The 21,587-nt window shown below is 31.1% G+C and overlaps 1 protein-coding gene across 1 annotated transcript in view; it reads right to left on the bottom strand.

The window, feature by feature from the left end:
• Positions 1-1,562: 1,562 nt before the first annotated feature.
• LOC134706483 (galanin receptor 2a-like) overlaps positions 1,563-21,587 on the bottom strand; it is a 60,469-nt gene continuing 40,444 nt past the window's right edge. The window contains exons 2-3 of the mRNA XM_063565462.1: positions 4,580-4,740; positions 1,563-2,834 (exon numbers count right to left, since the gene is read on the bottom strand). Coding sequence (XP_063421532.1) covers positions 1,740-2,834; positions 4,580-4,740 — 1,256 coding nt within the window. The 3' untranslated portion in view covers positions 1,563-1,739. The remainder of the gene's footprint in view (positions 2,835-4,579; positions 4,741-21,587) is intronic.

The following is a 21,587-nucleotide window of genomic DNA, read 5'->3' as shown; positions in this document are numbered from 1 at the left end:
TTCTGAACTTTTCAATATCATACAAATACAGAAACAGGTCTGCAAAGAAAAGTGAAATCAAGAGGACATAGAAATTGCATTAGCAATTGGCACTCGACGTTCATAATCTGATTCAGTACATAAAAGTTAGCATTAACAGATTTTTCCACCTGAGTAGTCTCATGAACTATCAATATTGTCTATTCTATCTGCTGTGAAAGAAGGATAGAGGATACACAGGGGACATTCAAAACTCATAAGTAGAAAAAAACCTAACAAAACAATGAATAAAAAAGTGCAACACTTTTTGATGATCGTTTTCACAACACCATATAACACACAAAACATCAGACTGAGTAATACGACCCCACTAAAAACTGGAGGTAATCGAAGATGATCCGATAGGGTGAGCAGATCATGCTCCACTTGTAACACCCTTCATTCTACTTCTGTTACTACACACCCAGTGATAAGCCAAAGTTGATACGTCACAATTGCTGGAAAGGGGAATTATTCTTATTTTGTTATAGATGATTGGTAGAAAAAAAATTAATGGACAAATAAAGTCATTTATTACAATTTATTACATCACAATAGCCATTTATAATAATATTTACATAATGAATACATCGTTGTTGAGCAAAATCTTTGAGCTGAAGAATTACCTTAGTAACGAGCCATGAAAAGGCTAAACATTTCCTCATACGAAACATCAGTGTTACCAAGATATCGTTATGGTTATTGTTGTTTTCGTAAAAAAATACTATTTAAGTTTTGAGAAAGTGAACGGGTTTTATTTTTACGTCACAAAAAATTATTACTTTGTGGCTGTATTAGAACAAACATATCATCATCTTTATGTCCTGCTTTTTAAAATTTTGTGAGACAAACGATAACATTTTAAGAAAATGTTATTTTTATCTAAATAGAGCGATAATTCAAAAAGTTTTAGAGAAAATTGAAACATATTTTTGCTTGTTTCTTAAATTTTGGAGCGAGTGAAACCGAGAAATTAATATCAATTTGAAGGAGATAATTTAAAAAAAACTTGAAATACTTGTAAAACCCATTAAATTAATGTTTTGTCGGATATTGTTTGTGAAATTCTGAATATCACTGAATTATAAATTATAAAAGCCTCGTATTTTACTCCAAACTGATTGCAATGACACATGCGCAGTTCACATCGTATCGTTGTAACCATTCCATATCGTAAACAGCAAACGTTTAACGTCTGTATACATATATGTTGAAAGTTAGATGCAATTCTCATAAATTTATGTGTTAAAGATTTTAAACTTTAAATGCGTTTGATATTTCTTCCTTGAGGATTCTATGTAATACTAGGAACATTAAATGTTATCTTATTTGTACATATAGACTGATTATTGAAGTTATCTGAATGTAAACTCATGTTGAAGTTGGTGGTATATACCAATAAAAGGATATCCAGACGCATAAGTCGTGATTTGCTATGGCATTGTCTGTTCGTCTTCGACTTGTAAGTTTTAATATCCCTTTGGTATATGTCGCCTCTCTGTTAGTATTTTTTTTTATCAAATTATCAGCTGGATTATCGTGAACATAGGTTACACTATCGTATCAATGTATTGTAACAATATCGTAACATATCTACAAGTCTGTTCATGTTTGACAAACGCCTCTGGTTCATACCCTTTTTATCACTGAGATCTCATCGAAGTCGAGGGAGGCGCGATAACATGTTCGTCAGACATTTACATGAATACAAACGTAAAAAACTAAAAGCTCCCACTTCTTGTATCCGGTATGAAGAATGGCAACGGTCGCCTCCTTCGACGACATGGAAATGATTCTTTAAAACTTTTCCTAAAGTTTGCTGAGAATAGTGCGTATAAAATAGGATTTAATGCGCTATTTAGATATAATATTAGAAATGACACGGGAGATAAAACCCGTTCAAGGTCATACATAGGCACTTTCCAAAATAACAGGAGAATTCTTATATGATGAGGAAGTACACAAACAGTAAATGAGATCACAACGGCTACCAGTAGTCTTATTACACGCCTTCTACTTCTTACTGCTCTTATACTGTTCATTCGCGTTTGTTCAGTGTTAAAATAAACACGCAGTTTGGGAACATTCTTAGTCTCTCTTGTTTTATACTCTACAAACGCGACATTGTTACAATTAAACCTTGAATGGTTAGTGTTTATGTCGACCATGTTTGACGAAGATGCCGAACTCCTTTCAGATTCCACTTTTTCACAAGAGCAGCGCTTTGTGCTCTCCTTAAGTGAGTTACGTTGGTTTTGTGGTTTACAGTATAAACATTTATCTTTTTGTTCTTTGTGATTACATACAGACGACATTTTATGCATTCTAAGAGAACGTTTCCGACCTTGACCTTCCGATGATGATGTTGTATAATAAGAATCCTCAGCTGGTATTTCTACTGGTTTTGGAGGTTTTGGAGTGCGTGGTTTTTTACTGACCTTCCAGAGTGAAATACCGATTCTACAATACATATAGGACATTAATCCAAGTGGAATGACGTACCAAATGATAAAATTGGCCGTTACTAGAGCTTTCATATTAATACGTGAATAATCAGGGAAACAATAGTATGTTATTTCACCATCCATTCCGGGCATCTCATATAAATCAAATATGAATAAATACGGCGTTCCATATACTGCTGCTATCATCCATATTATTGCTTGCACTAAAAACAGACGTTTTTGAGTAATACATCTTCTAGCTCTCAGCGGGAATCTGATGGCGATATATCTTTCCGTAGCAATGGCTGTCAAAATAACAATTGACGCCGTGTACGACATATTCCAGACAAAATAATATATCTTACACATCGCCTACAAATAGAAAGAAACACTTATGTCATATTAAACATGGAAATAAATGGTAATTTAAAATAATATTTACATTTTGTTAGTCATCACAAGGGACAATAATAGTTTTTTTTGTATGCATATTGTGTCTTGGAGACTTAGAAGACCCACTTTGCAACTGTCTGCAAATTGTCTTTAACTAGTAACTACATGGTGTATGAAAAGAACAGCATGAATGTCAACTAAATTCTACTATTCTATTATTCACTCTACATACAGACTAGAATTTAGTTATCGTTCAAAAATTCAAAAGGGAACATGTATTACATGGGTGTTGTAATAAACGATTATTCAAAATGTTTTTGATATTGACGCATAATATATCGGTGCTATTTTCCAGAAATATAGACTTAAAAAAACGCGTTTGCGTAAGCTTGCATGTAAACACAACTTGGATGGAAGAATAAACGAAATGTTGTTGTATCTTTTAAAAAATATAACGACCCAATTCACGAATCCATATTTACTTACAACGCTTTCACATTTGTGAAATTTCTAGGTATACTTAACAACATGTTTTACGATTGAATGTACTTAGCGAAAAATTACGTAACATAGAGATGAAATATTCATTGATCAAAATAGCCATAAAACTGGCGATTTAAAAGACATCGGAAACAAAGTATTAGTAAAGCTGTCCGTGTTTCTTTGAAAGGAAATAAAAATCACTTATCATTGATAGATTTTCCTATTATAAGCGATTGTCGAAAAACTTCTGTAACATAAGTGTCATTTTATCTTAAATGAACAGATGGTTCCATAGCGCTGAACATTAATATTGATGACTGCAGCATATTTTGTAAGATATCACCCAAGTTTACTTCTGAGTTATTCTTAGTTTCTTTTTAATCTTCATTATTGTTATCGTCCAAAAAAAGGGCACGAAAAGATTAGGAAAATTAAAAATGCATTATTACTATACGTTGCATGATACTTTAGTCTGGTAGAACATATTTTATCAATTACTAGTTGATCATAGCTTTCAAAATTTCAAGTACTCTAATACAATTACGTTGTATCTTTTGTCGTTACATTAGTTGTTTTTGTCACATGCTTCGTGCTAATCTGAGTCGAATCATATACAACAGCTGATTTTTACAGTTTGTTCTTATACTGTGCTTGTACATTTCTATATCCTTATAACTTATGAGGTTTCCTTATTTATAAAGGCTATATGGTGACCTATACATGCTTAAATCTGCTTCATATGGAGTCTACTGGACGGATGTCTCATTGTCAAACATCCCATTTTCACATGTTTAACTGTTGACCTTATATCTTGAATCTCATCTACAAATTGATACTAAGGCTGATTTGGCACGAAACTGTTGATGCATACTAGATTGTGAATATGAATCTTATGCCATCATTCCCCTTTTCACAATACATATGCAATAAGATAAATTTTTAATGTATTCTGTGCATGCCCAAGACTCGTAAACATTTCTGGATTTGTAAAGCAGTTTACGTGCAATATTGAATGGTTGAGTTTTGAATTGACATTAAAGATCTTGGCTCTTTTGTAAACGATAATGTTCGTTTCTAAAGAAATGATCAACCCATATGAAAGGAGATGATTTCGATTGCATCTTTACTATAAGGGAATGTTGAATGGGAGTAGAAAAAATACATTATATCTGATTACCTATGTTGCTCCAAACATTAACGCACATCATAACAAAACAATGAATCTAGGTGTATGAACTTACCCTGCCTAAAATCCACTTTTGAGAAAAGAATGTCGACAGGTTAGGCAATACACAAAACACACCAATCCAGAAATCCGCTACGGCTAGATTGGCTAGGAAAAAGTTTGTCAAACTTCTTAATCTAGCACTTTTAACTATCGCAAACAATACCATAATATTACCTGAAATTCAGAGAAAAGTATTTTATTTTTCAACATACACATTTAAGTATAAAACTGAGATATTTTCTTTGTTAAATTAACACACATATCAAACATCAGAAAAAATCAGTGGGAAAGAATCATTTTCACAGAAAAAACACAAACTACTATAACATATAATAACATAGAAAAATCCTATAGATAGAAGTACACTTATTCACATTTTCAGTGAAAATAAATTAATTCATAACTAATTTTGATAATTGTATTATTGATTTAAAAAAAAATCTCTTTTTAGTGTGTCTGTCAGGGTGGTTGTGAGTAAAATAAAATATGTCCGCATTCTCACGTCCTTGGTCTATTTAGATTAAATAACACAAAGTTGATGTCAGTTTGTTGTAATGCATTTATTCTTTGACCTGAAACTCTTGTAATATATTGACACATGATATGAACAAGTGCTTAATTGAATTTCTAATTTCAATCAGTGTGTGTTTACGCTCTCTTTCACGCATCTCCTTGAGTCCATTGTTATACTTCAGATTCTTATAAGTAGGTTACAATGGATATATATTGGAGATGAAGAAATAAATACAACTAATGTACTCGAATTAAAACACAGACAAATTGTTCTAGGTGTTGCGTCTTCAATTAGTATCCTTTACAGCTGTTGAATGTCTTTTTGAACGTACAAATACAACTAATTATTGACTGTGGTTTATTGCTTGTATTTATCCCTAATGGACCATCTGATTAGATTTACCCACAAAACGATAAAAGTAGCCTTTGGTAATCTGTGGAAAAACGTGTCATTGGAATAATCTGTACTTATATTTTTATATGTCAAAGCTTAATCAGTACCTAAATCTAAATCCGGTCCAGATGATGATCAAGTGAGAATCGACGATTTATACGTTATAGTTTTACACTAATTGAGGAGAATTGAAAGGTGTTAATTAGAATCTACTTTGGGGGTCCTCCATTGCTGTATTCTTTTAATTGTTGATGATATTGTTCTCTATTCTAGTTCTTTTTATTTTATGTACATTTTTAATTACTTTCTGTAGATTTTTAACTCTCGTTTATTTGGTTTTAGTGAAATAATTCTATATTCAGCATAGAATACCATAGGTTGGTGTTTTACTGTTTTGATTTTTTTATGGATGTTTTCCATTGTAAAGCCAGTTTAGTGGCCTATAATTATTAACATCTTTGTCTTTTGGATTCTGGTGATGGTAGTACCACATATTGGTTAAAGGAACTTGTCTCAGGAAAAAACTCTTCAGACAAAAGCCTGAGATATAGGTTTATATATTATAAACGTACTAAATTCGGTTATATGGATGATAACAATAATGACGATGGACCTCATACTTTTATAAAAATGGAAACGTCAATTTTCCGTATTTGGCACAACTTTTTGAAATTGTGGATCCTCAATGCTCTTCAACTTTGTACTTGATTTGGCTTTATAAATATTTTGATATGAGCGTCACTGATGAGTCTTATGTAGACGAAACGCGCGTCTGGCGTACTAAATTGTAATCCTGGTACCTTTGATAACTATTCCTATTTATGTGTGACATTTTTAATCATGCTGGTTTTAATTAAGATATTTATTTGTACTATTGCTTGGTACATGAAACAATTGTCTTCTGACACTATTACAATAGCTTATTAAAGTACAATGTATTTTGTGCTAATAGTATTTGACTCGATGTATGTATTAGATAGTTTAATTACGTTGCATATTTCATCTGTAACAAGTGGTGAAACATAATCCATTTATTTATAGGTTTATTAATTTTAAAAGTGTCACATATGATTGTCATATAACATTTACAGAATTTGAATCAATGGAGAATGTGTCTTGTGTACTTTCTGGGTATTTCTTCAATAAGTTTAATCTTCAAATTAGCATTGTTTGACCTAATTGAGCGAAGTAAATTCAAGGTTCCACGATTATAACTAATGACGTGTTTTTTCTTCTTTATTTAGATATAAATGAGGGTGAAGCCCAATTCTTTGTCATTAGTAATGTTATGTAATACCATTATCTTAAACGTCAAACACATTATCTAGAATTTATTTTAGTCAAAATTAAAATAGTTTGCACTTCACATTGGGATTGGTATTATAGTTGATTGTCTATAACACTATGTGCGAGTTATTTTCTAGAAAGAAAGTATAAAATGGGACGCTGTTCGTCATATGTTTCTGATGGCAAAATTCTAGATGAGCTTTTTTCAATATATAATATAACACGAAATAACTACATCTTATAGACGTTTCCAAGATTTTAATTGGTTGAGAGCTTGTGTACTTCAACATTGATTTAAAAATGTGGTAAACCAGAATTTACGAACAAAACTTTTCAGTTGGTCTCTGGTGGATAGTTGTTTCATTGGCAATAATACCACATCTTCTTATTTTTATATTAATTTTATACGAACAATAAAACTATTTTCCTGACTGATAAAAAACCAATTCCTTTAGTTGTGTACTATAAAACATTTAAGCTTTTTAAGGTTTACATCTAAAATATCAAATTGACTGTATAATGGGAAATTTAAATAGAAAGTGTTGACCCTGCATACAGTTTTATTTCCAACCTTCAGAAATCCCGGTTTATTGGACAAAAAACTAAGTTTTTTTTATTTTTTATTTCGTCACTCTTTTATAAACGCTGTCTAGATGTGTTAGTGGATTTTTCTTATTGCGATTTATCAAGTGATTGATATATGTACCCGACATTCTCTGTTCATATCATTCAATAACCTGTGGCATTACTGAAACATGAAACAAATACTTAGTTCTCAATACACTAAACACAAAGCCAAAGGTAAACATGTCATATAAATTATAAACCACCAAGGGATTTTGTAAGTTAATGGAAACTGTGAAAACAAAAGACGTCTACGTCAGGAGTGATCAATTATATTTAAATTCTTGTGACATTATTCAAATTAGAAATTGTGCTAATTAACAATTTTATCTATTGTTTGCTATTAAAATCCCATAGGAGTTCCATTCACTGTTCAAAGGGTTATTAAACTTAGAAGACAATTGCGTAGAATAAGTCACACTTTTCATTTACCGGTCGTTTTCTCTTTATTTCAAATACAAAATTACAGAACCATTTCTTCAAGACATTTTAAAACGTATGGCATAAAACAACAAGCACATTTGATATGAATATGGGATCAGATTTCCCTGGTTTTCTATCGCTTCATCCAATTATTGCATTTTTTTGCTTTTCTGAGAAATTGGCCATAGAAGTATTGATGTTAAACGTATCTTTATTTCTATATCAATCGAATTTTAGGAACCCAAAAGCCTCTTCAAAATGAGATACGTGAAGAATCAAATGACAATAATTTAATTCATGAGAAAAAGTAAAAAGTTCTGATTACTTAAGGTGTATTAATAAATTTAGACTAACTGACAAACACAAAGCACCGTTTACTGGTTTATAGGATTTTGTTTATATCTGTTCCCTGATCAATATCATTATATGTATGTATGACCCTGTGTTTGACATTAAATTTCCTATTCAGACTGATCATTTTGGGATTTCGTATATATCCACTTTAGTATAGAGGGTTATCATGATTAAGTATCAGTTTGTAGGATTTATTGTCCCTTCAGGGCAGCGAAAATATATAACATGCTGCTAAATTCTCCCATAATATAACATAGTTACATGTTAACGTTTTTATAAGTTGTGCATGACTGTTCACGCACAGGTACTCTATTTGGAATGGAGTATATGCGAATTTAGATTTAGTTGTATTCATTTTATAGAAAAGATTACCTTAGCCGTATTTGGCACAACTTTTTGGAATTTTGTGTCCTCGGGTGCTCTTCATCTTTGTACTTGTTTGGCTTTACAACTATGTTGATATGAGCGTCACTGATGAGTCCTATGTAGACGAAACGCGCGTCTGGCGTATTAGATTATAATCCTGGTACCATTGATAACTATTATCGATTGATGACTCACTTTTTTCTTTGAAGACCATTTACCAGAACATACCGTACACAACGAATATAGTAGATATAGGAAGATGTGGTATGAGTGCCAATGAGACAACTCCCCATCCAATTCACAATTTGTAAAAGCAATCCGTTATAGGTCAAGGTACGGTCTTCAAACACTGAGCCTTGGCTCTTACCGAACAGCAAGCTATAAAGGACTCTAGTAATGATTAGCGTAAAACCTTTCAAACAGGAAAATCAATGTTCTAATCTATATAAAAAAAAACGAGAAACGAAAAACATTAATGAACCACATCAACCAACGATAACTACTGAACATCATAATAAGTTTTGGTACCAACTTCTTAAAACCAGATCGTACAAATAAAGCAATGAAATGGTTCAGTATGGTATTTATTTATTCTATTAAAGTTTTTCAGCGATTATGTGTATCTTTTTAAATGCTATTTTTTTCTACATTTGATGGAAATCTTATACTTTGTACACTGTTGCGTCTGAGGATAATAAAACTTGGAAATTTTGAATCTTGGGATTACAAACCAATTACATATTCTAATTCATACGAATGTATCGTGCCCGCACTGGAATCGGTGTGATGGTTAATATAGCGTTTCCAATATAATTGTAAAGTGATGAATAAATGATTCAGTAAAATAAGTTCCATGTGTTTTTATTTGTCAGATAAACTTTCTAAAAGAACTAGTTCAATCTTTTTTTTACCGTATTGTGATACATATATAAAAAATCCCTTTGACATTTGATCAATAGTACGCACCATATTTACAAAATTAAGAATTCAAGTAGAATTAACAATCATTGAAAAAAATACAACGGTCAATAAAATGGACTTAACAGCAGTATAAGTGGGATAGATAAAACAATAATCCGCTGTGTATGTTATGGGGTGATAACACTCAAGATCCTTTTTATTGACTTATTTATTTATCAATGACATGTGTACCGTTATCTGGTGAACAAGTTACGGTATTCTAATATAACATTGTTTGATTGTGGGTAGCTTCAAGCTCATTGACAAATATTTCATGCATGTTCAGTACCAAAGAAAAGAATTGAATTATTATGATGTATCCCATGATACCATGCTGTTAAGTTGATATCTCTTATTTTGTGTTAACCGTTTTGATTTGGTGTAGATTAGATATTTTTGGAATCTGAAAAGAGACATCAATGTGTATTTGTTTGATTTTATTTTTATGTTGTCATGCCAGGGCCTTTTATGTGTAACTAAACAGTATTGGGTGTTTATAGTCGACGGCAGCGCACCCAACGTGATTTGTAATCTGGTGGAAGTTACAAATGACTGTACTGCATCTGTTTATTTTGTATTTGAATAACTCCTTATTTACATCCAACGACTGTATTTCAGATGAGAACCAATTAAACCAAAATTTCAAAACCACATAAAATTGAAAATACATTTTATAACTATTTACAACAGAAAGCATAAGTACTGGCACATATGAGATCATATAAGTTTAAGCAAGACAAGTAGTGTTGGATAGATATAGTAAACAAGTTTCCCTTGTAGAAAAGTGCTAAGGCGACCCATTTTGTTTATAGATACATAGCCAACTTCCGAGATGATCATTTATAACCAATTGGTGCTATCATCCGTGAAGAATTAAGTAATTATAATATGTTGATAAACATTATTCTGAGGTAATCCATGAATTAGAAAGGTTTCATAAGTCTATGACGTATATATTTGAGCTATTTAACTTAAAAAAAACAATGATTGGCTTTTTAGTTCAGACTCATGTAGTAGTAGATACAGCACCTTGCCGTCCATAATAACGTCGTAAAACAGACCTAAAACATTGAAAAATGGTTTATTAAAACACAGGATTGTTAATTATAATCTTGGTACCTTTGATAAATTCTAACAGATAACTGCAGGCGTGATATATTTACTTATTCGTTTAAACAAAATATTTGGTACTGGTAAACTATTTAAATGATTAAACACGTTTAAATAGAATACTGTTCAAAAGACCAACACAAAGCCTTTTTATAACTCTTATAATTATTGTTAAGTAGCATTAGAAAGTTCACAATTGGGAATCATAAACCTTATCTCTTTTCTTATTCTTTCGTTTTGAACTGACCCTCATAGTTCTTTTTTAAGACGTAAGACTTAACTTATCTGTTGTATCTTTTTATCTAAAATTAGATTTGATGGATGCATCAAACAAAGTCACAAGATATTGAATTATTTAGTGAAAGAACATCATCTTTCTAGCAGAAAGTAAAATTAAAGGATATGGCTAACTGCCAAATGACAATGAGATAAAAGTTGTGATAATTTGAACCAGGTTTTAAAAAGATGTTTGTATTAAAGGTAATTCACAACCACCATGTACGTACAATATATATATGACACTTATTTTCTTAAAAGATTTAATGGCAGTCTTGGAAAATTGTTATTTATTTCCAGATACCATTCAAGGGCACATTACTTTGATCACATTAGTTGTAAGCCAAATATGACTACCAGATATAGAGTGGGATTCCTTATTCGGTAACAGATTAATTTGATTAAACTCGTCTCGTTTTTATATACGTAGCTTTAAGGATATTTAGGTAATACCTACTTAGTTATACAGACACAAATTACATTCTGTAAATTCAATATTAAACAAACTTTTTTCAGTTAAAACCCCACAAATGTCGTCGTAATCAGTAACAAAAATAAATTAGACAATTCTATTAGTTTACGCCTTTCTGTTAATTCTGCCTAAAAAAATGAACATTAAAACTAAAGATTTGCTATTTTGAGTCCACGTAGTAATGAGTGTTGGCATTACGGAAAGTGGTTGTTTTGTTTCAATTTTGTTTTAAAGACTGTCGTGAATTGATAGTATACTCATAACAGAACTAAAATGAAAGCTCTATATCCTTGTTTATGAAATATAAGTAATTGAAAAGTTGGCAGGAAAAGATTCTCTCTAGATTTTTCGTACAATTTATTATTGGCTCTGTTTTGTTTTATATTTATTTTTATTAACTATGAAAATGGCTTATACACTAATAGGATTGTAAAATGAAACATAGGGGTAAGCGAGCAATTTTTGCAATGACACAACACGAATTAAAATATTTGAACTGAATACAAGATACTGGCTAATGTTTAACCGCGGGATATTATCGACACGGTTGTAAATCAATCCTCTATGACGGGATACCGACGGATTTATAAGTTTAATTAAGATAAATGACGTAAGATGTATCTTTTTTTATGTCTTGTATGAAAATAAAGCAGACAACCCCAATGACACACAGACATAATGATAACGAGAGAACACTCCCTAAATCTATCAGATGTCATGGAATGCTGGAGACCTGCCTGAACTTATATAGGTTACTATTCATGTATCTGACTATTCTGAAATAGATTCTCTCTATTGTGATTGATGAAGGTAATTAACAGAAATGGAGGATTATATTACAATTTATCTTAAGCTTAGGTTCATATAATGTATTGGTTTTATTTGATATACAATGTAAGATTCTTGAGATGTGTAATGTTAGATATAATTGAAGAGCAGAGATTTCAGGGAAAAAACTGCTTGATTAATGACGATTACAGCAAATAAACATGTTTTAAATTTACGGCTTGAAAATACTGTCCTGCTTTACCAAAGCGCTGCCATGATATGCATTGTAGTTTTCAAAATATCACATGATATATGTTTTTTTTTTACCAAACTACGTTGACTCCAGTTAGAATCAAAGACAGGTTCGCAGTCATGAATATATAAAAATATACAAAATATACAAAACATTCATTTTGTACTTACTTCACTGCACTTAATTACTTTTAAGGATTCAAACAATCAGCTTTGTTTTTACTTTTGTTTCATTCCTCTACGTGACATACGTGATCGTTTACCAGTCTTTTGTTTTGCAAGTATTTATAGTAAGCTATTATATCGAAAATATGTTCTGCTCACGTCTAAGACGTTGTCATATTATATAGATTCCTGCCAATATATTGTAGATGACCTGTAAGGTTCTGTAAGCGTCTTTCGGTTTACTATATCTTATTGACATATTTTAATCACTCTTAACTGTTTCAATTCAACCGGTATTTCTCCCGGAAAACATTATATAAATATATTTTCCAATTGAATACAAATATTCAAAACATGTTTAAACTTGTAAAATTGCTTTTCTCAATTTGGTGAACAGTTTGTCTGGCCGCATCAACTTACATATTTAGTAACAATAGTATTCCTTTTTCAATTTCCTGTGTCGATTCTTCTAGATTAGTTTCAATCAACACCAGATTCAAAGACAACCTATTTTAGTCATTTGTATGGGACATGATTTCATTGAAAATTCTAACTAACTTTTTTTCAGCGTCAAATTGTCTGTTCATGATCAACTGTTTTCAAAGTTTTTCATCTGAACTAAGGTAACGACCATTTAATTTCAAAAGGGGGGGAGGACCTTAAATATATTCAAATATCCCCAATTTTGACGAAAAATATTCTGATCGAGCAGATGACATAACAAATCTATTCTGAATACAGATTCCCTCTATACCTTGTAGTGTTAATTGATATTGTTGAAATGAATCAGAATAAACATACCCCTCGCTTCTAGTTAAATCGTTGCTCTTACACAACATTAAACTTGTTGGGAAACACATCAAATGCTCACATGAAGTATTGATAGAATTATACTGAGTTGACCTTTGACATTATTCTGTCTTATTATGTTTTATGATTTTAGGCTTATAATACATGAGACCAATGTCCGTTTGCCAGTGAATAGTATGGATTTTAACTTGAAATTTAAATAACTATGACAGACATATTACAAGGTCTCGTTTTAGTTATCATCATTTATCTCTCAATTCTTGAACAAATCTTTACGCAATACATAACTTAACCACTGACAAGTGGATTAATAAAATATCAAATTATGACAATAACATATGCAACGCCAAAGCTGTTTTATGTAGAACTCTGATATCATGCTTTAGATATAGGAAGATGTTGTATGAGTGCCAATGAGACAACTCTCCATCCAAATAACAATTTATAAAAGTAAGCCATTATAGGTCAATTTTGTTGTTTTATTTTTACTTGAAGGTATTTTGTCTTTACATACTATGGTTTTGGCATTACGTAAATATCTCGTATTGGTAAATCCACATTGACTAATGACACATTTAATAATGGTGAAACCATTTTTAGTTATGGCAAAACTAAATCAAGTCAATACGAAACCATATCGTGTCATATCGAAATATTATTAAGTTATGACCAGTACAGATTGAGTTATATGAAAACATTATGTCATAATATAAAACCCATATTATATAAAGAGAACATATCATTATGTAATAATAATATCAGAGTTCCACATAAGACAGTTGTTGCATTCCAGAACAACATATACAAACGTAATAATTAGTTGCATTGTTGGTAATTATGTCTATTTATATTTGTTAAAACTAACAAACGAAGTTCAATGCTACACGAATAAAGTGCAGGAGTACCTGGTTGCACCTACAATTAAATATTATAATCAGTAGGTCGAGACAGTTGGAATAACACAGGTTAACCCTTGACCTTGCACTAACATCTTTGCAGCAGACAATGAAAAGTTTAGTTCTATAACAATGTAAGTAATCCAGTCGTACCCAAAGCGAATATTAGATTAGCTAAAGTGTTTTGTATAATCTATACAGTTTTTTTTTTGTGTAGATCTTGATTAATCTGACATGGTAGACATTAACTAATTTTACATATTTCGCATATACTACGTTTATTTAGGTTCAATGTTTATGATTTAGTGTAAATGACCTTTACCCATATCACTTCCATGATTATACAACAGGTATACGAAGAGGATAACCCGCAAGTATTAAAAATAGTTGTGTCGGTGTGTCTCAGGCTTTGTTTTGGAGAGTTGTCGAATTGACAATCATACTGAATTTTCTTATTTATATATATGTGTTGATTCAGAATAAATCAAACAGTCAAGATTCAAAGCTTGTTATTGTAGTATTAACGTAGTTAGGTCAATAACATATCTATTCCTTTACGATATCGTGTTAATAGTTTGTTTAATTATCTTATACAGGGAAATTAATTATAACTTATTCATATAACTAAATGGTAAATGTCCGCTTATGATTGATAACTAATATTTACAATGTTGGTTTACCTTTTATTAAAATTGTTATTTGGATGAAGAGTTGTCTCATTGGCACTCATACCACATCTTCCTATATCTAATTATCGTATTGATAAATCATTTTCATAATCATCATAAATAAATAATAAACAAAGTGCCAGAAACATCCAATTTGCTTCATTTCAATGATAATGCACAACATCCATTTCATTCTGTTTACAAATATAAAAGTTATATCTAAAGTAATGATTTTGTAGACAGAATTTGCAGTTGTAATTACATGCTTTGAATTAGTGTATTCATCTTGTCCTATAAAAAACCTTAAATGATTTGATGTAGGACTGTTCAAAACGCGACGTTCAAAAAATATCTGTAAAGTCTGTAAAAGCTCCAAAATAACACATCACTCGAAGAATTTTATGGATAATACTGGCATATATATTACTATCTTGACAAGGTCTTAGCAGCAACTTAATTTATAAGTTGTCTACATGATAAACGGAAAATGCTATGATTAATAATAAAACCTCTAAATGGGGGATAAATGAAAAAGTAGAATTACAAAAAAACTGAACTCCGAGGTAAATTGAAAACGGAAAGTTAACTAATCAAATGGCAAAATCAAATGATTAAAAACATCAAACGAATTGACCACAACGAATATGATGTACACAATTCATGACAAATAATCACTTAGCGTACTTTACAGAAACCAAAAGCAAAGTTTTTTTTTGTACTCCAGTTCTTTATTTAAACGTCACAGCGTTATTCATTAGAACACCGTCTAGCACTCTCAAAGATGTGAAATTCTTAGCAATAAGTCGATCATGCTTCATCGGTGTATCACTGTCACGGAATATTAAAAAGTTATTATGTACTAGATTCACCAAGGAAATTGGTAAAGTCGACAAATTTTGCGGGAAACAAATGCACGAACGTATCTATAAATAATAATTAAAAAAAAAGATTTGTTCTGTTACGAAAAAGATAATAATACATACTGTATTATGGTACGTCAACATTCTTATGAAGAATAATTAATCATGATTGGCATTTAATCAAAATAAGGTATATGACTATGAAATCACACATCTACGTCAGTTACTATATTGAATGATATCAAATATTGCCAAATGTCCACCAAAAATAGACATGATCAATCAGATATCACAGGGATAATCATAAAATATGAAACATAAGATGTCATGTTTATACGTATACTGCACTTAATGGTCTCATCTAGATTCAATTACAATCATTGCAAACAATCAGATAAAAGATAGACACGTGCAATCCTGATAAACATGGACAAGACATCTGCTTATGAAATAATTGTCAACAGGTACGATCTGAAAGACGTTGAAGTCACATTGATTTATCACAAATGAATAACAAACACATTCTCTACACCATATGAATTAGGTAATACATATCAAAATGTTTTGTATATTGTTGCAGCATATATTACATTGCAATGGCAATCGGAAACACAAATCTACTGTATACATGACAACCAAACAGTAAAGCGTAAAAGTAAAAGATGCGTGAACAAAAAGTCACAATTGAGGGTACAAAAACAACACGAACCTTACCAAAAACTAGGGGTGATTTCCGGTCTCTGGAAGGGGAAACAAATCCTGCTCCAAATGTGGCACCCTTTGTGTTGCTCATGTTGTTATAAAGTCGGTAAATAGTCTAATTATATAGATAACATTTGTGAAAAAGGGAAAGGGATAATAGTTCATCAGGACATCTGGAACATATCCGATATCATATGTATAACGTATATTCCATAACGTTCAACCAACTTGGATGTCGTCCTTAATATTTATGAGTGATTATTACACTATCCACATTTAGATCTCTTGTTTTCAAAAATGAAAGGTCACAATTTTGAAGCTGAAATCATCTCTTAAGTCGTAAAGATTTGTTTTCAACCGACCCTCATAGTCAATTTTTTTAGATATAAGTCCCACTCAAATTGTAAAAGCAAAACACACACATCAATCGAATGGATAGCAACTGTCATATTCCTGACTTTGTACAAGCATGTTCGTGTGTGGAAATGATGGATTGAACCTGTTTTGTAAGCGCTAAACCTCTCACTTGTATGACAGTCGCATCAAATTCCGTTATTTTTCAACGATTCGTGAAAAAAATGACATTATCGGTAAAAATAGTCAAACTATTGTTACAACAGTCATCATTGTGTAACAATCCAAAACACATCATTTTAACTTTGTAATAGTAATAGGGAATACATACACTATTATGCTGGAAGCAGTCATCTATTGCTTTGGATTTCAATATTTTGGCCGAGAGCATTACTGAAGAGACATGTATTGTCGAAATGCGCATCTGGTGCAAGAAAATTGGGACCGTTAATTTTGTTGTACAAGTATTGTTTTGTCATATTTATACTCGTTCAAATAAAGTCACCTTTTATCCCACTTCATTGTTGAGCAAACGGTGGACAAATTTGTTTTGCTCATAACAGTCAATATTGCGGTACTCTTCGCAGTTTAAACTTTTCGCACTCTTCAAGAACATCTACTATATAGCTTATATCAAAATGAAAACTTCTGAAATGCCAGTCTCTGTAAGCAAGCCAGAGAGACATGAAGGAATTAGTTATTGGCAAGTGATGAAATTACAAGAAAGGGATTAATCAAAAGTGTAGCATAGTAATAATGGGCAAAATCCGATTTATTAATCCTTGAATTCCGTTTTTATGGATTTTAATGATGTGCCTTTGAATGCTGCAAATGTATTATAGGCGATTTGAATGGATGTAAGCATAGTGCTTTAATCTTTTAATTTGATTAATCATTATCGAATTCGTACGTCCACCTCCCCATTGTTAGCAAAGGCAACAGGTATATACAGTTATAGACTTGTTATAACTGACAGTTCACCTACGATTTACATGTGCATAATCGGAAAAATGAAAGACAGAATTGAAGCAAGTAAAATAAAAATTCGCATCAAGTGAAATGCAGATCGGCGACAATGCTCAAAATGATAGGAGTGTTAAGTATGGCTTTCACCTAATAATTAAATTCCATACATAATATAAGGTCTGGGTTCAGTTACTACCATGATTAATCTCTCAATTATCGCATAAACATTTACGCATTATATACTGTTAACATGTGTATCGCTGGGAAGTGACGTCATACAATAGCTAATTATGACAATCACACATAAAGACGTCAAAATGGCATGCATAATCGGTTACAATGTCTATTAATATTTGTTCAAAATAACAGTTGAAGTCTAGCTTATTCTATGTTCGAAGCAACACACATAAAGTGCAGGACTACAATGTTACATATGCAATTAAGTATTGTAATCACTAGGTCGAGACAGTTGGAATTCAACCTGTTTACCCTTGACCTCAGGCTTACGCCTTCTCATCAGAAAATGCAATGCATAGTTTTTGTAACAATGTTAGTTTTTTAACCTCACCAACGCAAACATCAGCTTTATAATATATAATTAGTCTTTTATATAACTCAGACAGGATTGTTTTTTGTACAGATCTTGATTAAATTGACAGCTGTAGACTTTAATTAACTGTTACATATATATATATTCCGAATGTACCGCTTTTATTTTGGTTCGATGTTTCTGATTTAATTTATATCCCTTCCAGGATTATAGAAGATATCTGGGGGAGTTGCAACGGAATCGCCTCAAAATGTAAGCGCACTTTTCTATAATATATATGATCTCAAAAGTGATATTTGACTGAATCTTAAAAAGCACTAGCTGTCACTATCGTGTTCATGACTCAAATTCTCATATTTAACTTATAGCCATGTAAATTATATAACCAAATTATGAAAATGTCTAAAACTAACATTAAGGGGCACAGGGTCGATAATATGTAGCTTCGTTTCATGTGTATTCTAAACTGAAAATGGAAATAACTATCGAGGTGACCTCCGCAGACTTTTGATGTATACATAACCGATATAAACATAATAATCGCTATGTAAAAAAAAAATCTTTAACCTTATTGAATAATTTCCTTTCTCAGCACAGTAGATCTAGAGTGATATGAAAATTTATTACTAGGAACTTCTAGTACAATGCCGTGCCTGCTCAAGCCAGAAAATCAATCTCATTAAGTTGACCAACGCGAATTAAAAAAATATAGATATAAATACAAAGCGAACGCGAACGCGTGTAATTTGATTTTTCTAGGTCTATTCAATAATATATTATGTATTAAAAATATATATGAATCATCTTTTTTGCTTGTATTAAAATGCTTTGTTTGTGTGTATCGAATCAGCTAATTTAAATGATTTAGCTTTATTTCACATTCAAAGTTAGCATTGTTTTCCTACCCGAATTAACCAAAAACGCACAAAATCCGTTATCCGTATCGAGCTAGGGGGTAAAAATAAAGTTATCATGCAAATGGATTTAATAATATCGAATAATTCACTTGCGAGTGAATTATTCATCATCAAACTTTCTTAGCTTAATTTGTACAAATTGAACCATACTGGTTACTAACAGCGTATTATCCTTCAACTTTTCCGCTCTCATTTATGATTGAACTTACACAAATCATACTTTAGATTTTATACAGAAAAGATAAGGTGAGTGCCCCTTTAAAGAAGTATGTATGATAAATGCCCTATTAGGCACGTACTTGTCAGAGATAAAAAGAGTTTAAAAAAAATGCAATATGGAGTATTGTCGCATTGACAATCATACACATTCTTTGATTTACAAATTCTACAATCATACTGTGATTATTTTGTTTAAAAATGAAATAAAAATGCACAGTTATACAAACAAATACTATTTGGTGTCTTTTTGTCTCAAGCTCTATTGTGAAGAATTGTTTAATTGGTAATCATATCAAATCTTCTTATTTTTATGTATATGTTAATTCAGAATACATTGAAAAGTCAAATTCATAACTTGTTATTTCAGTATAAATGTAAGTAATAAATTACCGAACAAAGGCACCAGATTAATTATCTTATACGGGGAAATTATAAAATTATTCATATGGCAAATTGTTAAGGTTCCGCTTATGATTGATAATTTTTTTTTTATAATCTTACCTTATTTATAAATCATTTTCATAATTATCATAAATAAAAAAGGCCAGAAACAATCAATTTGTGTCATTTCCTTGATAATAAACATCATCCAAGAAATTCTGTTTAAATGTTTTTTTTTTTATCTAAAGTAATGATTTTAAAGACAGAATTGGCAGTTGTAATTAAATGATTTGAGTAAGCGCATATATCTTGTCCTATAAAAAAACCAAAATGAATTTATTGATGAATATTCGAAACGCGATGTTAAATAAAAATCTGCATAGTATGTAAAGGTTCCAAAATAGCACAGCACTCGTGGAATTTAATGGAAAATATTGGCATATTTATTACTATCTTGCCAAACTATCATCAGTAACCAAATTTACAAGTTGTCTACATGATTAACGGAAAAAACAATAACTGTCAATCAAACTTTAAAGACGACGGATAAGGGAAAACATATGGTGTATAAATTCAAAACAACAAATCACCTATCGTAGTTGACAGAAACCAAAAGCAAAGAAATATTTTTTTTTGTATTCCAGTTCTCAGTCTAAAATTCACAGCAAAACACATCAGCTAGCATTCTAAAAAAGTTAAAATACGACCCCTAGCGGTTATCCGATATTCTAAGCAAACAGTTGACCAGGCTTGATCATTGCATCACAGTTATGGAATTATTTAAAGTTATTATGTTGAAGATGTACCACAAGAATTTACCAATAATAAAATCAAGTCAGGAATATGACCATTGTTATAATATAGTTTGTTTCTGTGTGTGTTACATTTTAACGTTGTGTTGCCGTTGTGTCGTTTGTTTTCTCTTATTTTTGAGTGTGAATTCACATTACTATAGACGTGTCACGGTACTTTTCTATCCCAAATTCATGTATTTTGTTTTAATGTTTTATTTGTTGTTCTCATCGGATTTTGTCTAATGCTTAGTCCTTTTCTGTGTGTATTACATTTTAATGTTGTGTCACCTCTTATATGTAATGCGTTTCCCTCAGTTTTAGTTTGCTACCCCGATTTAGTTTTTTGTTTATAGATTTACGAGTTTTGAACAGCAGTATACTACTGTTGCCTTTATAAATATGTAAACATTCAATCAATTCTGTGGAAAACAATTATATGAGTTTATAAAAAAATAATTACAAAGGAGCTGTCTTGTATTACGAATACAATAATAATAAATATTGTTTAATTTATCAAGATTGGCATTTATTCAGAATTAGTAACACAACTATCAAAGAACACAAAGAACACATCTACGTCAGTTTATATATTGAATGATATCAACGATTGCCAATGCCTTCTCCACCATAAATATACAGGATAAATCAGATATCACAGGGACAATCACAATCATAAGATATGAGCCAAAACATGTTATGTTTATACGTATAATCCACTTAATGGTTCCATCTAGATCCAATTACAACCATTGCAAACAATCAGATAAAAGATAGACACTTGCAATCCTGATAAACATGGACAGGACACTTGCTTATGAAATAGTTGTCAATAGGTACGCTCGGGAAAACTAGTCTGAAAGATGTTGAAGTCACATGGATTCATTACAAATGAATAACGAATACATGAATTAGGAGTACAAATCAAAGATGATATACATTG

This window comes from Mytilus trossulus, chromosome 1, assembly GCF_036588685.1.
Source record: "Mytilus trossulus isolate FHL-02 chromosome 1, PNRI_Mtr1.1.1.hap1, whole genome shotgun sequence".
NCBI lineage: Eukaryota > Metazoa > Mollusca > Bivalvia > Mytilida > Mytilidae > Mytilus > Mytilus trossulus.
The sequence above is the reverse complement of the archived record's forward strand: the minus strand, read 5'-3'. Positions and strand labels throughout refer to the sequence as shown.